Here is a 23,359-nt window from a genome sequence, read left to right as displayed (position 1 = left end):
ATTACTACCATTAAAAATGCTAAATTTATATTAAAACCCTGTTCAGAATGCTCCAAAAAACACCAGAATGTCCAAAAACCACCAATTATGGCTGCGTCTTTGCCAAGCCAAACCTCTTTCGTGGTCCAGCTCTAGAGACTGTTGGCAAATATGGATTTGATGCACTACATGGTTCCTTAAACAGTTAATATATAATTTTGTCTACAGAGGTGGTCTTCAACTTGTAGCTATCCTGCTGTAGAGAAACTTCAACTAACAGCAATTGCCTGAGAGCCTAGGGTTGTCAGGAAATGCTAAGAGTTGTTTTTCAACAGCAGGAGAACCACAAGAAGAAGAAGACCACTGTCCTACAGCAATCCTTTGAGTTACTGAATCTACTTTAATCTTCAGTTGTTCCGAGCATCAACTTACCACCAGAGCAAGAACAAGGGTTCGGACCTTTTCCCCAATCTCTGGAGAGATATCGTTGCCAAACTGCTGTAATGTTGTGAGGAACCTCTTCAGCTTGCTGAGCTGCCTTACTCCACACGTGGCAGGGAGCTGCTGATTGGCTAGAGAGGAGGATGAGGATGATGAAGGACCATTGCTGGAGCGCTGTGGTGGAGATGGAGCTCCGTTCAGGGATGGAGGAGAATGGTTCATTCCATTAGAAACTGCAGAGTATAGAAATGATTGTTATTCAGGGTAATATGGGATACATATTATGTAGGTGCGCATATAAAATAGTTTCTGGACTGTAAGTGAAGAACAAGGTATAAGGGTACAGAGAGCAGAAAATGCCAGACAAAAAAGCAAATATACATCAAAAGCAAAAATCGGAGATAAAAGGGAAAATGCCAATTAGGTCATTAAAGAATAAACTATAGAGAAGATCAAAAAGGATTCTGTTGTATCCTGTTTATTCTTGTACTATATACATTGTGCATTTAGATGCCAGGCTGTAAGATCAAAGGGTTAAGTAACATAAAAGAAATATATTGAGGCACTGTCCTACCACCATGCTGTGTAACTGAATATAACCACAAAACTTATATGTTTACACCCAGGTATAGCTATATTAGCTTTTATGAGCTTTTTTGCTATCCTCAGATTTGTAGTTTGCATGGCTGTGGAGTCGGAGTCGAAGAGTGGAGTCGGAGCCCATTCTGGTGGAGTCAGAGTTGGTGTCATGGAAATTGAGGAGTCGGAGTCTGAGTCGGAGGTTTGGTTTACCGACTCCACAGCCCTGGTAGTTTGCTAGCTATATTTACCAGTAGGGTGTTACTGCCTTGTACTTAGTGTTACCCATGTTGACACCCTAATTACTAGAAAGACTTCATTTTTTCCCTAAAAATACAGAATGGATTCTTTTTACTTAAAGAAAATGTAAAAATGTCTAAGCATGAATACTAAAGAGAATGGGGCTACTATTAGTACATATCACTTCATAAGTCCTGATATTTCCGGTACTGGAAAAAACAGTACCACTGCCATCTGTATTCATGTGTACAACCGTGTGCCATCAGTGTGTCTGTACGTATGGCATCCGTGTGCCATCCACCTGCACCAATTAATGTGACACATACTAGAATAGGAATGACAGATGTTTAGGTGTTAGATGTGCAAAGATACAGAGAGAAATAGGTCAGCTAGATATATAATCAGTACTTTTCATCTGTAGTTTTTTGTGCTTGTATTTAGCTAATTAAAAAAAAAAATGGAGTGGGGTCCTCCCTATTTTTAATAACCAGCAAAGGCTAAGCAGACAGCTACGCGCTGACATTAATAGGCTGAGAAGTTCTGTGGATATTGGCTCATTCCCTGAGTAATAAGTCAAGCCCTCAGCCGCCCTAGAAACGGCTCCTCGATTAGATGTGCCAATTCTGGACCTTAGCCTTGACTCTTCCCGATTGCTCTAGTGCAGTGGAAATCGGGGTAATGGTTTATGGGGTTGATGTCAGCTGACATTAAGCCCAGTGATTTATAATGGAGAAGCGTGACCGCTCATCATTCTGGCTCTTGCGCTGCCTTCGTGAGTATCAGTGGCTGTGAACTGCCGTAACCTTACTGATGTCACTGCAGTCGGGTTCTCGTGGAGTACAGCGTGAGAACCGTCAGTGGCTGCTGCTCCAGTCTATAGAGCTTCGTTCTCTGAACTGGGCTCCATATGCTGAACGGAGAAGACAGGGATCGTCGTGGGACCTCCATTTGGACATATGTGGGATGTATTGATGTCCGTGCTGCCTGGGAAAACGGACACATTCACGTGTGGGTCACATGGTCCATGTGAAGACACGGACATGTGTGTTCAGCCCCGCAAAAAATTAAATGCGTCCAAGTGTGTAAGCGTCTCCACTACATGTGAAAACTGTCATCACACATACCGGAGACACTGATGTGTGCAGGAGGCCTTTCATTGGGAATATAGTTCTTCGGGGGTCACAGACAAGTATCCAGAAACATAAAAAAAATACGCCATGTCTGATTGCATATAGACAGGGCTGAAGGGTATACATGACTAAGGCATGATTGCAGCTATAAATAAAAGTCCACTCATCGTTGTATCCACTCAGTCCCATAGTGATTAATAGGATAGGACATTTTATTCTTTTCTTACCAGCATAGCCACGGTGAGGAACCTGCATAGTGCATGTGTGCTGGTGCTCCATAAAACAAATAGAAAAATTAGAGGAAAGTTGGCCGAAACCGACTATTTTATTATTATGGTGGGCCTCCTGATTGTGCACGATATCTGATAGGGCATGTTTAATTTCAATGCACAAGTCCACAGAACAAAGGGAGGATAAGCAGCCGCCAAAGCCATCTGGAAACAGTTTACTTCCTTCTCATTTCTTAAATTAAAAAAAATACATGTCAATACAAGTGTGCCCATGTATGGTGTGAGGGGTCAGAAGGATTAGGGTGGTTTCACATTTGCGTCTCTGTGTGCAGCGTATCATCCGCACAGATCCGCATGCATCATGTGTACCCATCTTTAACATGGAGTACGCAGGGACATGCGTTTGCATCAGTTCGCATGCATCTGCGTACGCATGCATCGTTTCTCGGTGTGCAGCAGGGTCCGGTGAACGCAACATGTTGCATTTTTTAAAGCATCAAAAATCCATCAAATATGCGCAGGCATGCGCATGCGGATGAGTGCATTAAAAAAAAGCCTTGCTGTCTATGGGAAAGCATGCGTACGCATGTCCTTGCATACGTATGCATGTCCATGCAAACGTATGCGTTCGATGAGCTTGCATACTTAGGACTGTGCATGTTCAGGAACTGATTAAGACACGCCCATTGAGACACGCCCTCCTTGGAATATCGAACACATGCGCATAAAAATGCAAATGCGGGCAAAAACCCATACAAATGCATGCACATGCAGCTTTTTTTCCCGTCATGCGTAAATTGATGCGGATAAATAACGCTGCGTAAGCATGCGTTTGCAAGCTATTTTGCATGTGTTTTTGCATGCAGATGATGCGCTGTGCACATATACGCAAATGTGAACTTTTATCTGTCAGGTATTGAATCTATGTGGGTAAATCTAGTCACATAGGATTTTATGGTGTGGTTGCCCACATGAGCAACATACAGTGGGTACGGAAAGTATTGACTTAGTTAAATTAAAAAAAAAAAACAGAAATGTAAATATTTTTGCAAATTTATTAAAAAAGAAAAACTGAAATATCACATAGTCATAAGTATTCAGACCCTTTGCTCAGACACTCATATTTAAGTCACATGCTATTCATTTCCTTGTGATCCTCCTTGAGATGGTTCTACTCCTTCATTGGAGTCCAGCTGTGTTTAATTAAACTGATAGGACTTGATTTGGACAGGCACACACCTGTCTATATAAAGGTACCTTCAACACTGAGCAACTTTAGAACGATAAGGGTATGTGTCCATGTTCAGGATTGCATCAGGATTTGGTCAGGATTTTTCATCAGTATTTGTAAGCCAAAACCAGGAGTGGAACAATTAGCGGAAAAGTATAATAGAAACATATTCACCACTTCTGTATTTATCATCCACTCCTGGTTTTGGCTTACAAAAACTGATGGAAAATCCTGACCAAATCCTGATGCAATCCTGAACGTGGACACATACCCTAACGATAGCGATCCGTGACGTTGCAGCGTCCTGGATAGCAATCTCATTGTGTTTGACACGCAGCAGCGATCAGGATCCTGCTGTGACATCGCTGGTCGGAGCTAGAAGGCCAGAACTTTATTTTGTCGCTGGATCACCCGCTGACATCGCTGAATCAGCGTGTGTGACACCGATCCAGTGATGTCTTCACTTGTAACCAGGGTAAACATCGGGTTACTACGCGCAGGGCCGCGCTTAGTAACCCGATGTTTACCCTGGTTACCATTGTAAATGTAAAAAGAAAAAAAACACTACATACTTACATTCCGGTGTCTGTCGCGTCCCCCGGCGTCAGCTTCCCTGCACTGTGTCAGCGCCGGCCAGCCGTAAAGCAGAGCACAACGGTGACATCACCGCTCTGCTTTACGGACGGCGCTTACACGGTGCAGGGAAGCTGACACCGGGGGACGCGACAGACACCGGAATGTAAGTATGTAGTGTTTTTTTTTTTACATTTGCAATGGTAACCAGGGTAAACATCGGGTTACTAGGCGTGGCCCTGCGCTTAGTAACCCGATGTTTTCCCTGGTTACCCGGGGACTTCGGCATCGTTGGTCGCTGGAGAGCTGTCTGTGTGACAGCTCTCCAGCGACCACACAATGACTAAACAGCGACGCTGCAGCGATTGGCATCGTTGTCTATATTGCTGCAGCGTCGCTTAATGTGACGGCACCTTAAGACCTCACAGCTCAAAATGCATGTCAGACAGACCAAGTGAGAATCATGAGGTCAAAGGAACTGGCCAAGGAGCTCAGAGACAGAATTGTGGCAAGGCACGCAACCGGCCAAATACAAAATAATTTCTGCAGTACTCAAGGTTCCTAAGAGCACAGTGGCCTCCATTATCCTTAAATGGAAGAAGTTTGGGACCACCAGAAGTCTTCCTAGACCTGACCGTCCAGCCAAACTGAGCAATCGTGGGAGAAGAGCCTTGGTGAGAGAGGTAAAGAAGAACCCTAAGATCACTGTGGCTGAGCTCCACAGATACAGTAGGGAGATGGGAGAAAGTTCCACAAAGTCAGCTATCGCTGCAGCCCTCCAAAAGTCAGGCCTTTATGGTAGTGTGGCCTGACAAAAGACTCTCCTCAGTGCAAGACATATGAAATCCTGCATAGAGTTTGCTAAAAAAAACACATGAAGGACTCCCAGACTATGAGAAATAAGATTCTCTGGTCTGATGAGCTGAAGATACAACTTTTGGTGATAATTCTAAGCAGTATGTGTGGAGAAAACCAGGCACTGCTCATCACCTGCCAATAAAATCCCAACAGTGAAACATGGTGGCAGCATCATGCTATGGGGGTGTTTTCAGCTGCAGGGACAGGACGACTGGTTGCCACTGTAGGAAACATGAATTCGGCCAAGTGCAGAGATATCCTGGATGAACACCTTTTCCAGAGTGCTCTGGACCTCAGACTTGGCTGAAGGTTCACCTTCCAACAAGACAATGACCCTAAGCACACAGCTAAAATAACAAAGGAGTGGCTTCAGAACAACGCTGTGACCATTCTTGACTGGCCCAGCCAGAGCCCTGACCTAAACCAATTGAGCATCTCTGGAGAGACCTGAAAATGGCTGTTCACCAACGTTTACCATCCAACCTGATGGAACTGGAGAGGATTCGCAAGGAAGAATGGCAGAGGATCCCCAAATCCAGGTGTGAAAAACTTGGTGCATCACTCCCAAGAAGACTCGTGGCTGTACTAGCTCAAAAGGATGTTTCTACTCAATACTGAGTAAAGGGTCTGAATACCATGTAATATTTCAGTTTTTCTCATTTAATAAATTTGCAAGAATACATTTCTTTACACATCTACATTTCTGGGGGGGGGGGGTGTTCAGTCAAGATGGGGTGCAGAGTGAACATTAATGAGAAAAAAAATGAACTTTTTTGAATTTACCAAGTGGCTGCAATGAAAAATTTAAAGGGGTCTGAATACTTTTCGTACCCACTGTACTTGAAGTCATACTGGAAAAAAAAGCATTTCCCTCAAATGAAAAAATATATATATTGAACACTATGTAATTGCATTGCCCTCCTTTGTTAAAGAGCCTATCGACTGGTGATACTTAAGATTGGCGTGGCTTCAATCATGGTGACCCCCCTATAATTGCCAGGCACAAAGACCCCATTCACTATTGGTTCTACCCTTTGCTAAAAGACTACAGCTAAGATAAGAATGCTGCTTCATTTTAAATCTATGGCACTGAACATATGAAGACATCTGGGCTCGGACGTCTGTGTCGGTGCCATACTTGTATTTCTACGCCTCCTTGTCGTGGTTTGCGACCAAGGAAGAACTTATTGACTATGGTTTCAGTAGTGGAACTCCACTGTTCAAACAATTATCACCTAGGCCATTACAGTATTTATTTAGACCAGAATACAAAAAAAAATCTATTTAGCTATTTCTTAGTTATACCAGTTTGTGGGAAAGATGGGCGACAATCAATATGGCTATTTCCACAGAAGCTTTTCCTTTTCGTAGAGATATGGGCTTTAGACACAGCTTGTTGTGTAAAGGTACATTTACACTTCACGATCATAGGAATGCTCAATTCCCAATAATCGTGCAGTCGTTCACCAGACAACCAAGCAAAGTGTTCCTTCGTCGGGTGAAATGATCATCATCCTGTGTAAACAGCACCTGCACTGAGCGGTCTATTACAGATCCTTCAGTGCACATCTAAAGCGCGTTCTACCTGTGTAAGTAGGCTACTCAACGATCGGAAAAGATTTAAAATAGGTAAATTCATGGTCATCTAACACCGTAAATTCAGCTGGTGTGATTTCTCCTTAATATAGCAAATTTGCCTGCCAGGAGACTGGAAATGTATAAAAATAAGTTACCGTAAGTAGTTTACAATCAGCCATATTGGTTGTCACCCTGCCTTCCCAACAGAAATGGAGTACATAGAAGTAGGAGAAAAATTCACCTTTCATAAATGATCATTTGGCTGTATATAAAGCGAAAACTATATTTTATATAGAGCATTGTGTTCTCAGAATACATACGTGACGAGGGTGGGAAGGACACAGGCCGTGGGCCACTTGGGTTTACAGGTGGCAAAGGCGCCATGGTAGGAGGTGAGGATCGTGAATGAATCTTCACATCCATGGGAGACCCAGGCATTGAAGGCAGCCTCTTATCTCCAGTGACTACAAATGAACAAAGATGGCATAACATAAATACAGATATCCTGTGAATATTATATGCACCTAAGCGCGGCTACACCATCATATACAGCTGTGGTTGCACCAGAACACTCCCCACATATGAATTCCCTAAGTAATACCTGCATTCAACACAGGGGGAACGCAAAGTAAAGTTATAACTTACCCATACTGCCATGTTGGTCAGTGTGTTGATAAGCACAGAGACCCATTACCAGTCAGTACATTATTATATATCAAGAAAATGCAAGGTCCATCAACATTACCTTGTGGGCAGGTTCTATAAATTATTTTTCTACGATGTACAATAAATAACACAAAATATAACAAGCTGCCCTTGCTCATAGGATTACCATTGATATACAGATTGCAAGTCCCTACTACACTGCTCAAAAAATAAACGTAACTCCAAGTCAATCACACTTCTGTGAAATCAACCTGTCCAGTTATGAAGCAACACAGATTGTGAATCAATTTCTCCTGCTGTTGTGCAAATGGAGCAGACAACAGGTAGAAATTATAGGCAATTAGCAAGACAATCCCTATAAAAGGAGTGGAGTGGTTCTGCAGGGGGTGACCACAGACCATTTCTCTGTTCTCATCCCTTTTCGGCTACTTTCACACTTGCGTCGGCCCGACGTACCGACGCACGTTGTGAAAGAAATTAACAACGGGGGCAGCGGATGCAGTTTTTCAACGCATCCGCTGCCCCATTGTAATGTCCGGGGAGGAGGGGGCGGAGTTTCAGCCGCACATGCGCGGTCGAAAATGGCGGACTCGACGCACAAAAAGTTACATGTAACGTTTTTGTGCCGAGGGTCCGCCAAAACACGACGCATCCGTCGCACGACGGATGCGACGTGTGGCCATACGTCGCAATGCGTCGCTAATGCAAGTCTATGGAGAAAAAACGCATGCTGTGGGCACATTTGCAGGATGCGTTTTTTCTCCAAAACGACGCATTGCGACGTACGTCACACAACGCAAGTGTGAAAGTAGCCTTAGCTGTTTGTTTTGGTCTCTTTTGCGTTTTGTCATTGCTCTCACCCCTTAGAGATAATGTACAGTAGTTTGAGGCAGTGTCTACAACCCACAGAATTTGCTGAGGTAGTGCAGATCATTCAGGATGCCACATCAATACGAACTGTGGCAAGAAGCAAAGCTGTGTCTGTCAGCACAGTGTCCAAAGCATGGACCAGATACCATGATACAGGCCAGCACACCAGGAGACGTGGAGGGGTCCGTAGGAGGACAACAGCTCAGCAGCAGGATAGCTGTTTTCTCTATTGTGCAAGGAGGAACAGGATGAACAGTGCCAGATCCCTGAAAAATGACCTCCAGCAGGCCACTAATATTCTTGTGTCTGCAAGTGGTATGAGGGCACAACATCGACAAGTGCATGTTGTGCTTACCGCCCAGTGCCGTGCAGGGCGATCGGCATTTGCCAGAGAACATCCAAGATTGGCATATTCAACATTGGTGCACTGTGATCTTCATGGATGAGAGCAGGTTCCCACTGAGCTCATGTGACACACATGACAGAGTTTAGAGACGCCGTGGAGAATGTTCTGCTGCCTGCAACATCCTCCAGCATAACCGGTTTGGCAGTGGGTCAGTAATGGTGTGGTAAGGCATTTCTTTGGAGGGCCACACAGCCCTACATGTGCTAGCCAGAGGTACCCTGACTGCCATTGGGTATTGGGATGAGATCCTCAGACCCATTGTGAGACAATATGAGGGTGCAGTGGACCCAGGGTTGCTTTTGATGCATGACAATGCTAGGCCTCATGAGGCTGAAGTGTGTCAGCAGTTCCTGCATGAAGACATTGATGCTATGGACTGGCCTGCCCATTACCCAGACCTGAATCCAATCGAGCACATCTGGGACGTCATGTCTCGTTCCATCCACCAACACCACAGACTGTCCAGGAGTTGACTGATGCTTTAATCCAGGTCTGGGAGAAGATCCCTCGGGAGAACACCAGCTGTCTCATCAGGAGCATGCCGAAGTGTGGTAGGGAGGTCATACAGCCACGTGGAGGCCACACACTACTGAGCATCATTTCCTTGTCTTGAGGCATCTCCACTGAAGTTGGATCAGCCTGTAATTTGATTTTCCACTTTGATTTTAAGCATGATTCCAAATCCAGACCTCCATGGGATATTCATTTTGATTTAAATTGATCGTTTTTGTGTCTTATTGTTCTCAACACATTCCACTATGTAATGTATAAAGATTTGCAACTGGAATATTTCAGTGATATCTAGGATGTGGTATTTTAGTGTTTCCTTTATTTTTTCAGCAGTGTAGTTATGTGTACTAAAAAAGTTACACAGGCATGGCTGAAAATGTTAGGTCACAGTTTACAGACATGTAGGCTAATATGCAAACCGCTTCTTCTGGAAGGAAGAGGAGAGGAACTCTAGTGCCACCTATTAGAGGTAGCAATCCTAAAAATCAATATCCACTCTTTGAAAGGGCGCGTTCACAAGCTGCGTTTTTTTCAAGGATAAAAAAAAGCTGCAACATGATTGAGATTATTAAACTCTCATGCACATGTTGCTCATTTCTTTGCTTACAAATTTAAACCAAAAGCATTTTTTCCTAATCTGCAGCATGTAAATTATTTCAGTGTTTTTTGCAGCATTTTTCGTCTATTCAAATGAACGGGAAAAAAGACACATAAAAAAAAAGTTTCAAAAACACGTATTTTACAAAATGTTTTTCCTGTCAAAACGCTATGTTTTGAATCAGAAAAATCTGCTGCAAATGCTCAATGCGTGCAAATACCCAAAGGATCTTGCCACAACCAGACTCCGGATAAGAAGCCAAATCAGACACTCCATTTGCGGTGTTTGCACCTCATCATTAATGCAAAGCAGGATAACAAATTTGGTGACAGGGGGTCTAAGGGCTCAGTCAGACGGGCGTATTAAATCAGACTGAGATTGGAACGCAGTGCATGGACTGGCTGGCGGCAATCCTGCCCTAAACATGACAGCTGCATAGAAACATATGAAGCTGTGACACTTGGGTCGGTAGAGCTGCCGGCCAGTCCATGCTCTGCGTTCCGATCTCGGTCTGCTTTATACGGCCGTCTGACTGCACCCCAAGGCAAATAACACGATTTAGTATATCAAAGTGTATACAGTATAATCTGCAGTTTTCTATAGGACAGCTGGTCACACACTGTATGCCAGTGGGTACAATGGTTCACCAACCACACAGCAGCAAAAACACTCAGCTCTTCTACATCAGTAAAAACAGACCGAAATAGATGGAAATGTAGATAATAAATTGATGGCCGCCTACACAATAAAACACCGAATTAAAAGACACAAAATAAAATTCTCCAGCTCCGACTTTCCCAGAATCCTCTCTGTGTTTTTCCCTGAGCGCAGTGGTAAAACCACTTTCCATCTGTTTCCCGTTTCTGCCAGGCTGAGGTTTTCCTCTGATATTAACCTCTATAGTGCCAAACAGAAGACAGCCGAGTGTTAAAAGCAGAAAAGATTGGTAGAATTAGTGAGCTTGGCGACTCTAATCAGCAATATGATCCACGGAGGAGAAATTCGGAGAAGAGGAGATTGCCAGTCAAGCAGAGAATGGTTTGAGCTACAGAAAAGTGGCTAAGTTAGTCGCGAATAGTCATTTTGGAATATCTCAGACCTGCAGATAAGAAATAAATATCAATGTATCATCTCCATGTTTTCTGGACTGGCTGATTAGAAATAATCACTATGGCATCTATTGCGGAGACTGGAATAATGCATTAATTGCACTGTTTCCTGGGGAAGGCCTAATTGACACATCAGCAGGCCTCCCCTCCCCCATATGTCTGTCATACACAGGAATCAAGGCCAGCAGCTGATACTATGACAGTCACCTGCAGCCAGGCTAATCTCCATCTGAAACAATGGAAACAGATGAACAGTAGTGACTGGGATTGTGGGTAACACAGGGTGCACCTGGTGTCAGTTGCAGGGGGGTAGGAACACGTGCGGGGAGCCCGATGTACATCTGTCACTGCACCATACAGACTGCAACACATTCTGCCCTGTAGGGATGGGGGACTCACGTGGTCCACACGGGCAACAGGTTGGATTTTTTGTATTTTATTTTATTTTATTAAAAAGAGGTCATCTATGCTCTGGAACATTTTTTTTAACTTATTTCAGGACAAAAATCATCTATGCAGTTCAGTTTCATGATGTAATACTAGTGTTAGAAAGTGATGCCCAGAGATGTGCTACATGCTGGACACATCATGCATATATATGTATAATGGCCATGAGTTGGCGGAAGGGGACATTTACTACGCGTTACATTGTACAGCAGGGGTGTACAACTTTTTGGGGGTTCTATTATACCCTCCCACAAGAAAACGTAGAAAACACAGGAGCACTCCAGCATATGGCAGAAACGGCTCAGATGATAGAACCAAATATCATTCGGGCCCCTCAGGTGTATGGTGGGTTTTACACTCTGGAGAACTAAACAGAAAGGAGATATATATATATATATATATATATATATATATATATATATATATATATATATTGTTGGGGGCCACACAGAATGAGCCTGGGAGCCAGGCGCAGGCATCAGGCACTGCACCATTGTGTGTACGGGATATAATAGTAGCATCACTACAATACTTATATTTTTTAATTTAAGCGATGTAAAAAAAAAGTCTCCAAGGTAGAAAATGTTTCAAAGACCCACCTGAACCTTAAATAGAAGGTGTGCAGCAATGCAGACCACTACTAACCTTACTCCTCAGCCAAAATCTCTTATTTTATATAAAAGGTGGAATCCAAAAAAAAATGGCAATATTCTCCACAAGCTGAGATTTAGGAGGAGGTTTGGAAGGGGTCTTCACACTTAAAACAGTTGGTGGTCCCAGATCATTTTATTCCCCCGACTCTGCCCTATAACATTAGGATTGCTATATCTTATTTATTTTTTGGTTAAGAACGCTTGGTCAGGGAAAGAAAATCCATGGTGACCACCAGCCCTCCAGTGTGGACCGTGGCGAGCATCTTCAGATTTGGGTTGTGGTTGGCATTTAGTGCGACCATTAACAGGCGTCACAGTCCTGAGTGTTCAGGTTTGAGCAGTGTGTCACTGTAATGATACATAACATATGAAATAAGCCATATACCATATATATCACTAACAGGAACATATCTATAAAGGAACATAAACCAAGAAAGGGCACTGTGATGTATCCAGCCAAGAGCCGGGCAGAACGGATTATCATTGATCTGAGCAAAGAGAAAACCAATTACTAAAATCTCTGCTTAATACGCCGGATTTCTCCATGATAACCAAAGCTGTTAACAAGACGTGCTCTTAAATACGCAACGCTTTTTATTATCATGGATGTCTTAAGGCTCGCCGTTAACCCTTTTGGCAGCGTCTAACAAAATATCTGCAGTAAGGATAAAATTATTGATCCATATTCAAGGACATAGGGAGGTAGAAGGGAGTGCGCTGAAATGCGGGCGACTTACCGTCTGCGGGCGTGGAATTTTTAACAGGATTTTTTCTTGAGTTGAGTGGGATACCCCTCCGCCCCTGCCTGTGTTTAACACATCTGCGATTCCTCAGTGTGTTGGGAGAAGCAGGACTGTTCTGGCGCAGATGGACTGCAGATGTGTTGTCAAACTGAATTACCCCCCCTTCTGCCAGGGAGAGAGAGACCCCTCCTGTCTATATCTGCCTGGCGCTCTCACTCTAGCTGTTACTAGGGCTTTCTGCATTTCTATGTCACTAGATATACACCTACCGCTGGCTCAGAGCCAATGGGACTATACGCAGGGCTTGTTTATGGCTGGGTGCACCAGAGGAGACATTTCTTGGCCAAGAGCACTGTACACCGAAGTGCTACAGAGAAGACCACAAAACTTCAATTGTAATGTTTTCTATCCACTGGCTAACATGGTACAAACATATTTTTCCTGTCACTAAACTCAGTAATACATTGAAGAGGAAAGGGAAAAAAATAAAGTAAAGAGGACCGGTTACCCCTCCTGACATCTCTGCGCCAATAAATAATATTTCAAGTCCACATGCAATAATTTCGGAGCATCTTTTCTTTTAGCTGCTTAGTACTGTTCCTCTGTTATTCCTCCAGAATATTTACAAATAAATTACCAACTGGGTGTTACCAGTTGGGAGGGAGCGGCTGCCAGTGTCTCCTTGGGTAGGGTTATTTCTCTAAGACTACTTTCACACTAGCGTCGGTACGGGGCCGTCGCACCGACGCACGTTGTGAAAGAAATGAACAACGGGGGCAGCGGATGCAGTGTTTCAACGCATCCGCTGCCCCATTTTAAAGTCCGGGGTGGCGTTTCGGCCACGCATGCGCTGTCGAAAATGGCGGACTCGACGCACAAAAAACGTTACATGTACCTTTTTTTGTGCCGAGGGTCCGCCAAAACACGACGCATCCGTCGCACGACGTGGGGCCGCTCATTTACAGTAATGAATATGCGGCTCCACCCCTATGGGTGGTGGAGCCGCATATTCATGATTGTAATGGGAGGCCCCACGTGACCGCTCATAGAGTAGAAGGTGCGGCCAGGACAGGAAGCAGCGCCAGCGAGCGAGGGAGCGGGTGAGTATTTTAATAACAGCAGGGCGGGGGGGGGTCATGGATCTTTATTTTAAACACGATTATTCATATCTTCTCTACAGCAAACGCTGCTGCAGGGAAGATATGAATTGCGGCTTCAGCACCAGTGGGGGGGACAGTGCTTACTGTAGCGCTGTCTCGTGCATGGCACACGGACTGCACACGGACAACGTCCATGTGTGGTATGTGTTTTACACGTACCCATTGACTTTAATGGGTCCGTGTAATCCGTGCGCTCCCACGAACACTGACATGTCTCCGTGTTTGGCACACGGAGACACGGTCCGCAAAAAATCAATGACATCTGCACAGATGCATTGATTTCACTGTGTCTACGTGTGTCAGTGGCTCCGGTACGTGAGGAAACTGTCACCTCACGTACCGGAGCCAATGACGTGTGAAACCGGCCGAAAATAATGGCTACCTAAGCTGCCAAGAAAAGAAAAATAATTATTTCTCTGCCACCACAGACTTACCCTGAACACTGTACCGGACTTCTGCAGAAAGTCCGTGTTCAGAATTCAGGCCTGAACAATGTCTGACAGGTATAAACGTCGAACATTTCTGTTCAGGTTCTCCCATCTCTGATTACAAAGTTTACTGTAGTTCACAACACTGACTTTAGCCAGCTTATGCTGCAGATTACCATAAAAAACACTTGTAGAATGATTTAGAAATACAATGCAATACCATTGTTTTCTTGTAAAATTGGATGAACGCTTTAAAGGGAACCTGACACCCCCAAAATCAAAGGTGAGCTAAGCCCACCGGCATCATGGGTTTATCTACAGCATTCTGGAATGCTGTAGCTAAGCCCCCAATGTATCCTGTAAGATGAGAAAAAGAGGTTAGATTATACTCACCCAGGGGGGCGGTCTGATCCGATGGGCGACGTGGTCCGGTCCGGGGCCTCCTATCTTCATCAGATGATGTCCTCTTCTTGTCTTCCTGCTGCGGCTCCGACGTACTTTGCCCTATTGAGGTCAGAGCACAGTACTGCAGTGCGCAGGTGCCGGGAAATATCAGAGAGGCCTAGCGCCTGCGCACTGCAGTACTTTGCTCTGCCCTCAACAGGGCAGACAAAGTACGCCTGCGCCGGAGCCGCAGCGTGAAGACAAGAAGAGGACGTCATCGTAAGAAGATGGGAGGCCCTGGACCGGACACCCATCGGACCGGACCGCAGCGGGACCGCCCCTGGGTGAGTATGATATAACCTCTTTTTCTCATCTTTCAGGTTACATCGGGGGATTATCTACGGCATTACAGAATGCTGTAGATAAGCTGCTGATGCCGGTGGCTGCAGCTCATCTTCGATTTTGGGGGGTGACAGGTTCCCTTTAAAGAAAGCCTAAAGGCTCTTTGTACCTAGCACTTGTGATCACACACTGTGTATTTTTTGTTGCGGTGACCCTTTGTCTAGGAAAGAGTCTTCTAAGCCCCTTTGAATACAGTTTAAAAAAAAGGATACCAACAGGCCAAAATAAAGATTTTGCATCTATTAGATGCAAAGAAATTCCAATCTAAGGTGTCCATATATATTTGGTATATTTGGCAGAATCCATTGATTTTGGCTGGATGGGCAACTGTTTAGCGTGTACAGTATGTAGTTCACTATTGTAGACATGGGATAGAAGGTGGGCATGTCCTAGGGCTTATTCAGATAAGCCGATGATCAACTCATGTACTACATAAGACCACACACAGACCTATCAGGCTATGTGCACACGTTCAGGATTTTTCGCTTTTTTTCATGTTTTTTTGGCCATTTTCCGCAGAAAAAACGCTAAAAAAAAAGCTTACATAAGCATCCCATCATTTTTAATGCATTCCGCAATTTATGTGCACATTATGCGTTTTTTTCCGCGAAAAAAACACATTGTGGTAAAAAAACACAGCATGTTCATTAATTTTGCGGATTTTTCACATTTTTGCCACTATATTATTGCATTGGGGAAACTCCGGAAAAAAACGAGGCAAAAACATGAAAAAAACTGCGAATGGATTTCTTGCAGAAAAAGTCCGGTTTTGTTCAGGAAAATTCTGCAGAGATTCCTGAACGTGTGCACATAGCCTTATAGTCAGTGTGCCGGTGTACAAGGCCAATATCCCATGCAGTCCGATAGACTGAAAAATAATCACTGCATGCACTACTGTGGCCAGTTTTATGCACAAGAATAGTGCATATAATGTAAAGGCAGCTCCTGCACCCATCTGCAATAGAGACAGGTACGTGGAGCCAGCTATGAATTTTGCAGCATCATCTAGCCCAATTTTCAATGTGGTCGTCTGAACCTAACCTGAGAAACACAAGTCGTTACTATTGTAGGAGGAAGGTTATGTAAGGTGTATGGGGAGCCTTACATTTCATTTAGAGTCTGTAAAAATACAACTTGCATACGTATAAATACATTTTACTGTATAGCAAAAAAAAAAGCAACATGACCAGAGCCTCAGGCTGCCGTCACACTAGCAGTATTTGGTCAGTATTTTACCTCAATATTTGTAAGCCAAAACCAGAAGTGGGTGATAAATACAGAAGTGGTGCATATGTTTCTATTATACTTTTCCTCTATTTGTTCCACTCCTGGTTTTGGCTACAAATACTGATGTATAATACCCCATACCTCCCAACCATCCCGGATCCAGCGGGACTGTCCCGATTTTGACAGTCAGCCCCATGATCCCGGGCGGGACATTAGTTGTCCCGCAGTGGTTGGGAGGTGTGCTGCAATATCAGGCGGTCAGCCTAATCCCTGCACCCGCAGAGCAGCCTGAGCACAGCACACCACATATTGGCTGCTCCGTGCGCACAGGACCTGTGATGAGGTCACAGGAGGGGAGGAGTCAGGGGTCACATGATCGGGACCTCCGTGGATTGCAGGACTCGGCTGTGCTGGTTGCCATCTTGCCATGGTGCTGCTGGATGAGGTAAGTAAGCTGCCTTGTGTGTGGGGTCAGGAGGTGTTTATAGTGTGGATGTAACAGAGCCATGTGTGTACGAGGTGTACGGAGCGGAGCCGTGTGTGTATGAAGTGTATGGAGCGGAGCTGAATGTGTATGGAGCGGAGCCATATGTGTATGAGGTGTACGGAGTGGAGCGATGTGTGTATGAGGTGTATGGAGCAGAGCCGTGTGTGCATGAGGTGTATGGAGCGGAGCTGAATGTGTATGAGGTGTATGGAGCAGAGCTGAATGTGTACGAGGTGTATGGAGCAGAGCCGTGTGTGCATGAGGTGTATGGAGCGGAGCTGAATGTGTACGAGGTGTATGGAGCGGAGCTGAATGTGTACAAGGTGTACGGAGCGGAGCTGTGTGTGTACGAGGTGTATGGAGCAGAGCTGAATGTGTACGAGGTGTACGGAGCGGAGCCGCGTGTGTACGAGGTGTATGGAGCGGAGCACATGTGTACAGAGCGGAGCCGTGTGTGCAAAGTGTACGGAGCGCAGCCACGTGTGTAGGAGTAGCTATGTGTGGCCATTATACGGTACGAAGTATCATGTGCGGCCAATATACATACAGTATGGAGCATCATGTGCGGCCAATATACAGTATGGAGCATCATGTGTGGTCATTATACAGTATGGAGCATCATGTGTGGTCATTACAGTATGGAGCATCATGTGTGGCCATTATACAGTATGGAGCATCATGTGCGGTCATTATACAGTATGGAGCATCATGTGTGGTCATTACGGTATGGAGCATCATGTGTGGCCATTATACAGTATGGAGCATCATGTGCGGTCATTATACAGTATGGAGCATCATGTGCGGTCATTATACAGTATGGAGCATCATGTGTGGTCATTATACAGTATGGAGCATCATGTGCGGCCATTATACAGTATGGAGCATCATGTGCGGCCATTATACAGTATGGAGCATCATGTGCGGCCATTATACAGTATGGAGCATCATGTGCGGCCATTATGCAGTATGGAGCATCAGGTGCGGCCATTATGCAGTATGGAGCATCATGTGTGGCCATTATGCAGTATGGAGCATCATGTGTGGCTATTATACAGTATGGAGCATCATGTGTGTTCATTATACAGTATGGAGCATCATGTGCGGCCATTATACAGTATGGATCATCATGTGTGGCCATTATACAGTATTGAGCATCATGTGCGGCCATTATACAGTATGGAGCATCATGTGTGTTCATTATACAGTATGGAGCATCATGTGTGGCCATTATACAGTATGGAGGATCATGTGCGGCCAATATACAGTATGGAGCATCATGTGCGGCCAATATACAGTATTGAGCATCATGTGGGGCCTGTCATGATCCCAATGGCAGGGGATCACTAAAGGACAAGCACAGATACAAACAAGCTCTAGGGCGATGGAACCTGAGCTGACCGCGACCCTGAACCTAACACACAAATAAAAGTAGCCGAGGAACGTGCCTACGATGATCCTAGACGTCTCGCTCCAGCCGAAGATCTAACTTCCCCTATTAGAAGAAACACAGACCTCTCTTGCCTCCAGAGAAATACCCCACAGAAATAGCAGCCCCCCACATATAATGACGGTGAAATGAGAGGAAAGCACATACGCAGTATGAAAACAGTTTCAGCAAAATGAGGCCCGCTAAAGCTAGATAGCAGAGGATACAAAAGTGAACTGCGCGGTCAGCGAAAAACCCTTCAAAAAACCATCCTGAAATTACTTGAACTCGTGCCAACTCATGGTACATGAGGAGCAATTTCAGCCCACTAGAGCAACCAGCAGCAAAGAATCACATATCTGCAGGCTGGACTAAAAAACCAAATAAAGCAAAACACCAAAACAGGAAAATCCAAACTTAGCTTGACCAGAAGGTTCTAGGAGCAGGGAGCAGAGGTAACAAGACACACTGGATACATTGATAACCGGCGAGGAACTGCCAGCAAAGCCAGGTTAAATAGGAAACTCCCATATCCTGATGGAACAGGTGGAACCCAGAGACCCAGGAAAGACAAGTCACCCAGTACCATCAGTAACCACCAGAGGGAGCCCAAAAACAGAACTCACAACAGGGGCCATTATACAGTATGGAGCATCATGTGCGGCCAATATACAGTATGGAGCATCATGTGTGGTCATTATACAGTATGGAGCATCATGTGCGGCCATTATACAGTATGGAGCATCATGTGCGGCCATTATACAGTATGGAGCATCATGTGCGGCCATTATACAGTATGGAGCATCAGGTGCGACCATTATGCAGTATGGAGCATCATGTGTGGCCATATTTTTGTTTATAATTATTCTTTATGAAACAGTGTGATCAGCAGTGCTAAATGGGTGTGGTTGGGATGTGGATATGGGTGTGTCTATTCTTACTTTTATATTCAATGTAAGGGGGACGACTGTAGCTCGGGTGCCTGCGTGTCGGGGCCGGAACTGATGAGGCTGCGTCCTCTGCTGCTCGGGGGAAAGTTTAGGGAACCGGAACGATCTTTGTACGGGCTGACAGGGGGCATGGCTAAGCATTATCAGGGTGAGTGCAGCGCACAGGAACAGAGTGGGCGGGAAGGTGCAGTGCGCGGCTGAGGGGAGTGAGAGCTCCTGCTTCGGGGCAGTTAGGAGCTGAGGCGCGCACCTGGCCGTGAGAGAGACGGACTGCAGAGACTCTGACAAGAAGCCTGTCGTGTGCAGGTCGGGCACCCGGGCATCAAGGTGCCAATCGCTCTGTAACAGTCAGTGCTGCGTGTGAGCCACCTGACAGACTGTAACTGTGTACTGCTGTTTCCTGAATCGCCGGTGTATATTTATTGAGCCTCACCTAACTCTGACAGGACTGTGGCATATACATTGCCGGCCACCAGAGTCTCCTTACTGCCGACTCCACGGGATGTTTCAAAGACTTAATGCTGGCAGCCGGGAATGTATCATGACCAGTGATGAGCGAATATACTCGTTACTCTACATTTCTCGAGCACGCTCGGGTGACCTCCGAGTATTTTTTAATGCTCGGAGATTTAGTTTTTCTTGCTGCAGCTGAATGATTTACATCTGTTAGCCTGCATAAGTACATGTGGGGGTTGCCTGGTTGCTAGGGAATCCCCACATGTAATCTAGCTGGCTAACAGATGTAAATCATTCAGCTGTGGTGAGGAAAACTAAATCTCCGAGCACTAAAAAATACTCAGAGGACACACGGCCGTGCTCGGGAAATCTCAAGTAACGAGTATATTCGCTCATCACTAATCATGACCTTCTTCAGGACCACATCGGATCCACATTGCGTTCACGGCTGTTGGCGCCATTATCTAATCCAGAACCATTCCGGTCAGGAAAACGCCTGATGGATAAGTGACTTTATTGAGAATGACTTTCTTTGTTTTACCTGCGTTGATTTTTCCCCAACCAAACCCCTTTATTCCCTATTCTGCCCATATTTTACCTCACGTTTTCCCTATCTCCCCGCGTGGAGTAAGACCTTGTTTATTAAAACCTGTTAATCCTTGATCTGCCTCCCTGCTCACATCAACATAATATGCAGCTAAAGGAATGATGGTGGACACTATTTCTCCTGAAGTTTCGGGAAAGTAGCTGGTGGTCCTGGTTTTGTCATTCAGTAACCACATATGACTTATTATTTCTCACAGTTGGATTCTTCCGGGAATATTTAAACAATGTTTAAATAAGAGAGAATACTTCTCTCTGGATATACAGAGAAATCCCCATGGATGTATCCCATGTCCAGGAGAGAGAATAAACACACGCTGACCTCCCCTCCCCCTCTCACATTCCTAATTCACCATTTAGACTTAATTTTTTTTACATTAGATAAACAGTGTAGGGAAACAGCACAGCAGACCATAGGGGGATACTTTTATAAAAAGACAGGATGGATCCAGGTATCGTGCTCACTTGAGAGAGTTGTGTAGGCACGACTCCTGTGAAAGCGCAATATCGGTTGTTGCAGACTCGTGGCGGGGAAAGGATAAACTTCAACAGGGGCAGGGTCCTCTCTCCTCCTGTACCAGTTGTGACTTGTATTGTTCAAGATTATTGTACTTGTTTTATTATGTATACCCCTCCTCACATGTAAAGCGCTATGGAATAAATGGCGCTGTAATAATAAATAATAATAATAACAGGATGTTCAATGGTAAAGACAATTCACGGTTTTGGTCTGCGCTAACCGACATGAAGATTACTGATCCAATATAAAATGTGGTAGACACATAAACTTTAGGAAGCGTTCACATTGCGTTCTGTGTCTCCGACTGAGCCATAGACTAATTGTGACGGTAGAGCAAAAGAGCTCCGCCGCGCATCATTTTTGCGGCTGCACGTCTACAGGAGACGAACATTCAGACATAGTAGACTGCATCTGAGCATGTGCCTCGTGTAGGCGAACACTCCCAAAAAAGTGTACGGCAGAGCTCACGTTCGCTCTACTATCACCATTACAGACTATTGGCCCTGTCCGGACCCCGGTTTGTACCTATGTCCGGACCCCGGTTTGCACCTATGTCTCATCAGGGACACAGAACGCAATGTGAAAACAGCCTTAGCTGTAAGCAGATTTCACAACAGAGCAATTTATATTCCGAGATAATTTCTTGGAGCTGCAACGTGTGAACCCTGCCCTATTAGCAAGAACCACTACAATGCAGATTTTATTGGCGCTTTACACTTAATTGCAAAATAACAATATTTGTGCATCTATAATCATCTGTCATTTCCCTTTCACTATAGATAAAGCGCAGATGGAATGAAGATATCCAGCATTTGATTTCTGTGATATCCTGTTAAAAAGGTTCTCATGACCACAGATCCTACAACCATTAATTGTTCCCCCCTCAGAGCGAAGCAGAGTGAGGTTTTGCTTGCATTCCAGAGGGCCAGCCTGCGGCTCCAGGATGTCTGATGGAGTGAGCTGCTCCCAGCTATTCATTTCACAAGGAAGTCAGCCGCCCACCTCCATTACACAGCATGTCATTACTACATAGCCCCAGGAGAAGAGGTGGACCATACCATGTGTGCACCCTCTATGGGGTCAGCAGGACTTACTACTTGTTTAGAAACTTTAAAAACAAATCAAATGTCATTTTAAATCAGAAAAAAACTAAGTCCAAATTCTGGTGAGAAGCATTGTCAGTGCTGAACTGATAAATATTTTATAAGGAGAATTACGGTCCAAGTTCGAGCTACAGCGATGCAGTAGCACATATATTCACACACAGGCCATCCCGCGGTGCATGTGGTTACACAGCAATCATCCATGGAGCTCATGAAAACCAAACAGAAGTAAACTGCTTTTTTGTTGTGCAATGCGTAGACATGCAGCAAGAAACCTTCCATGGCCCTTACATATAAAAATGCTCCCAGGCCTTGTTCACACATCATTATTTCTGGTCGAAAAATATTTAGAATTATTATTATTATTTATTTATATAGCACCATTGATTCCATGGTGCTGTACATGAGAAGGGGTTACATACAAGTTTCAAATATCACATACAGTAAACAAACTAACAATGACAGACTGATACAGAGGGGCGAGGACCCTGCCCTTGCAAAACAAATTCTGAAGAATCGCATATTTATGCACAACATACCGTAATTTGATTTAGTCTTTGCCTGATGAAGAGACCTGTGTAGTCTCGAAAGCTTGCAATTTGTTACCATCTTTTCAGTTAGCCATTAAAAGGTATCAACCACTGAGGACTCTCAATTCTAAATATTTTTTCTATCTACTGGCTAACACGGTACCAAGATATATATCTTTCTTATTTCTGGTCAGCATTTGTAAGCCAAAACCAGGAGTGGCTCCAAACAAAGAATAAGTGTGAATCTTTCCATTAAGGTACCGTCACACTAGACGATATCGCTAGCGATCCGTGACGTTGCAGCGTCCTCGCTAGCGATATCGTCCAGTGTGACAGGCAGCAGCGATCAGGCCCCTGCTGTGCTGTCGCTGGTCGGGGAAGAAAGTCCAGAACTTTATTTCGTCGCTGGACTCCCCGCAGACATCGCTGAATCGGCGTGTGTGACACCGATTCAGCGATTAAAAATAAACTTTGGCACTCAACTTAAGTATGTCGTAAATTTTATTAGCAGCCACTCGTACAGACGTTTCGGTCAGTATTATTGACCTTCTTCAGTGTACTTATAGTCAAAGGTAGCGAGAGTGTGGCTCAAAATGTAGATAAGGTCCTAGTGTAAGTTTACAGGGAAGGTCCTAATGTAGATCCCGTATACAAGTCACAATGAGGGTCATGTGTAGGGAAAATCCAATGGTGGCTCTTGACTATGGTAAGTAGAACTGAAACCTGTGAGAGTAAATGTATTGTATGGGTCTAACAGGTGAGCCAAAGGAGACCTCTTACCCAGGATCGGCAGTAGCTAAATATGGACCAAACAAGTGTGTTGTATGGATCTAACAGGTGGA

The 23,359-nt window shown here is 44.7% G+C and overlaps 1 protein-coding gene across 6 annotated transcripts in view; it reads right to left on the bottom strand.

Annotated features, from left to right (window-relative positions):
- CBFA2T2 (CBFA2/RUNX1 partner transcriptional co-repressor 2) overlaps positions 1-23,359 on the bottom strand; it is a 59,655-nt gene that overhangs the window by 11,660 nt on the left and 24,636 nt on the right. For 2 of the 6 annotated variants that reach the window (XM_069751949.1, XM_069751948.1), the window contains exons 2-3: positions 7,160-7,303; positions 412-653 (exon numbers count right to left, since the gene is read on the bottom strand). In XM_069751949.1, the coding sequence (XP_069608050.1) occupies positions 412-653; positions 7,160-7,303 (386 nt within the window). Of the gene's footprint in view, positions 1-411; positions 654-7,159; positions 7,304-12,835; positions 13,061-23,359 lie in introns of those variants that run through there. The other 4 variants (XM_069751954.1, XM_069751951.1, XM_069751953.1 and 1 more) reach the window with 3 other exon arrangements.

The sequence above is a fragment of the Ranitomeya imitator genome, chromosome 2, assembly GCF_032444005.1.
Source record: "Ranitomeya imitator isolate aRanImi1 chromosome 2, aRanImi1.pri, whole genome shotgun sequence".
NCBI lineage: Eukaryota > Metazoa > Chordata > Amphibia > Anura > Dendrobatidae > Ranitomeya > Ranitomeya imitator.
The sequence above is the reverse complement of the archived record's forward strand: the minus strand, read 5'-3'. Positions and strand labels throughout refer to the sequence as shown.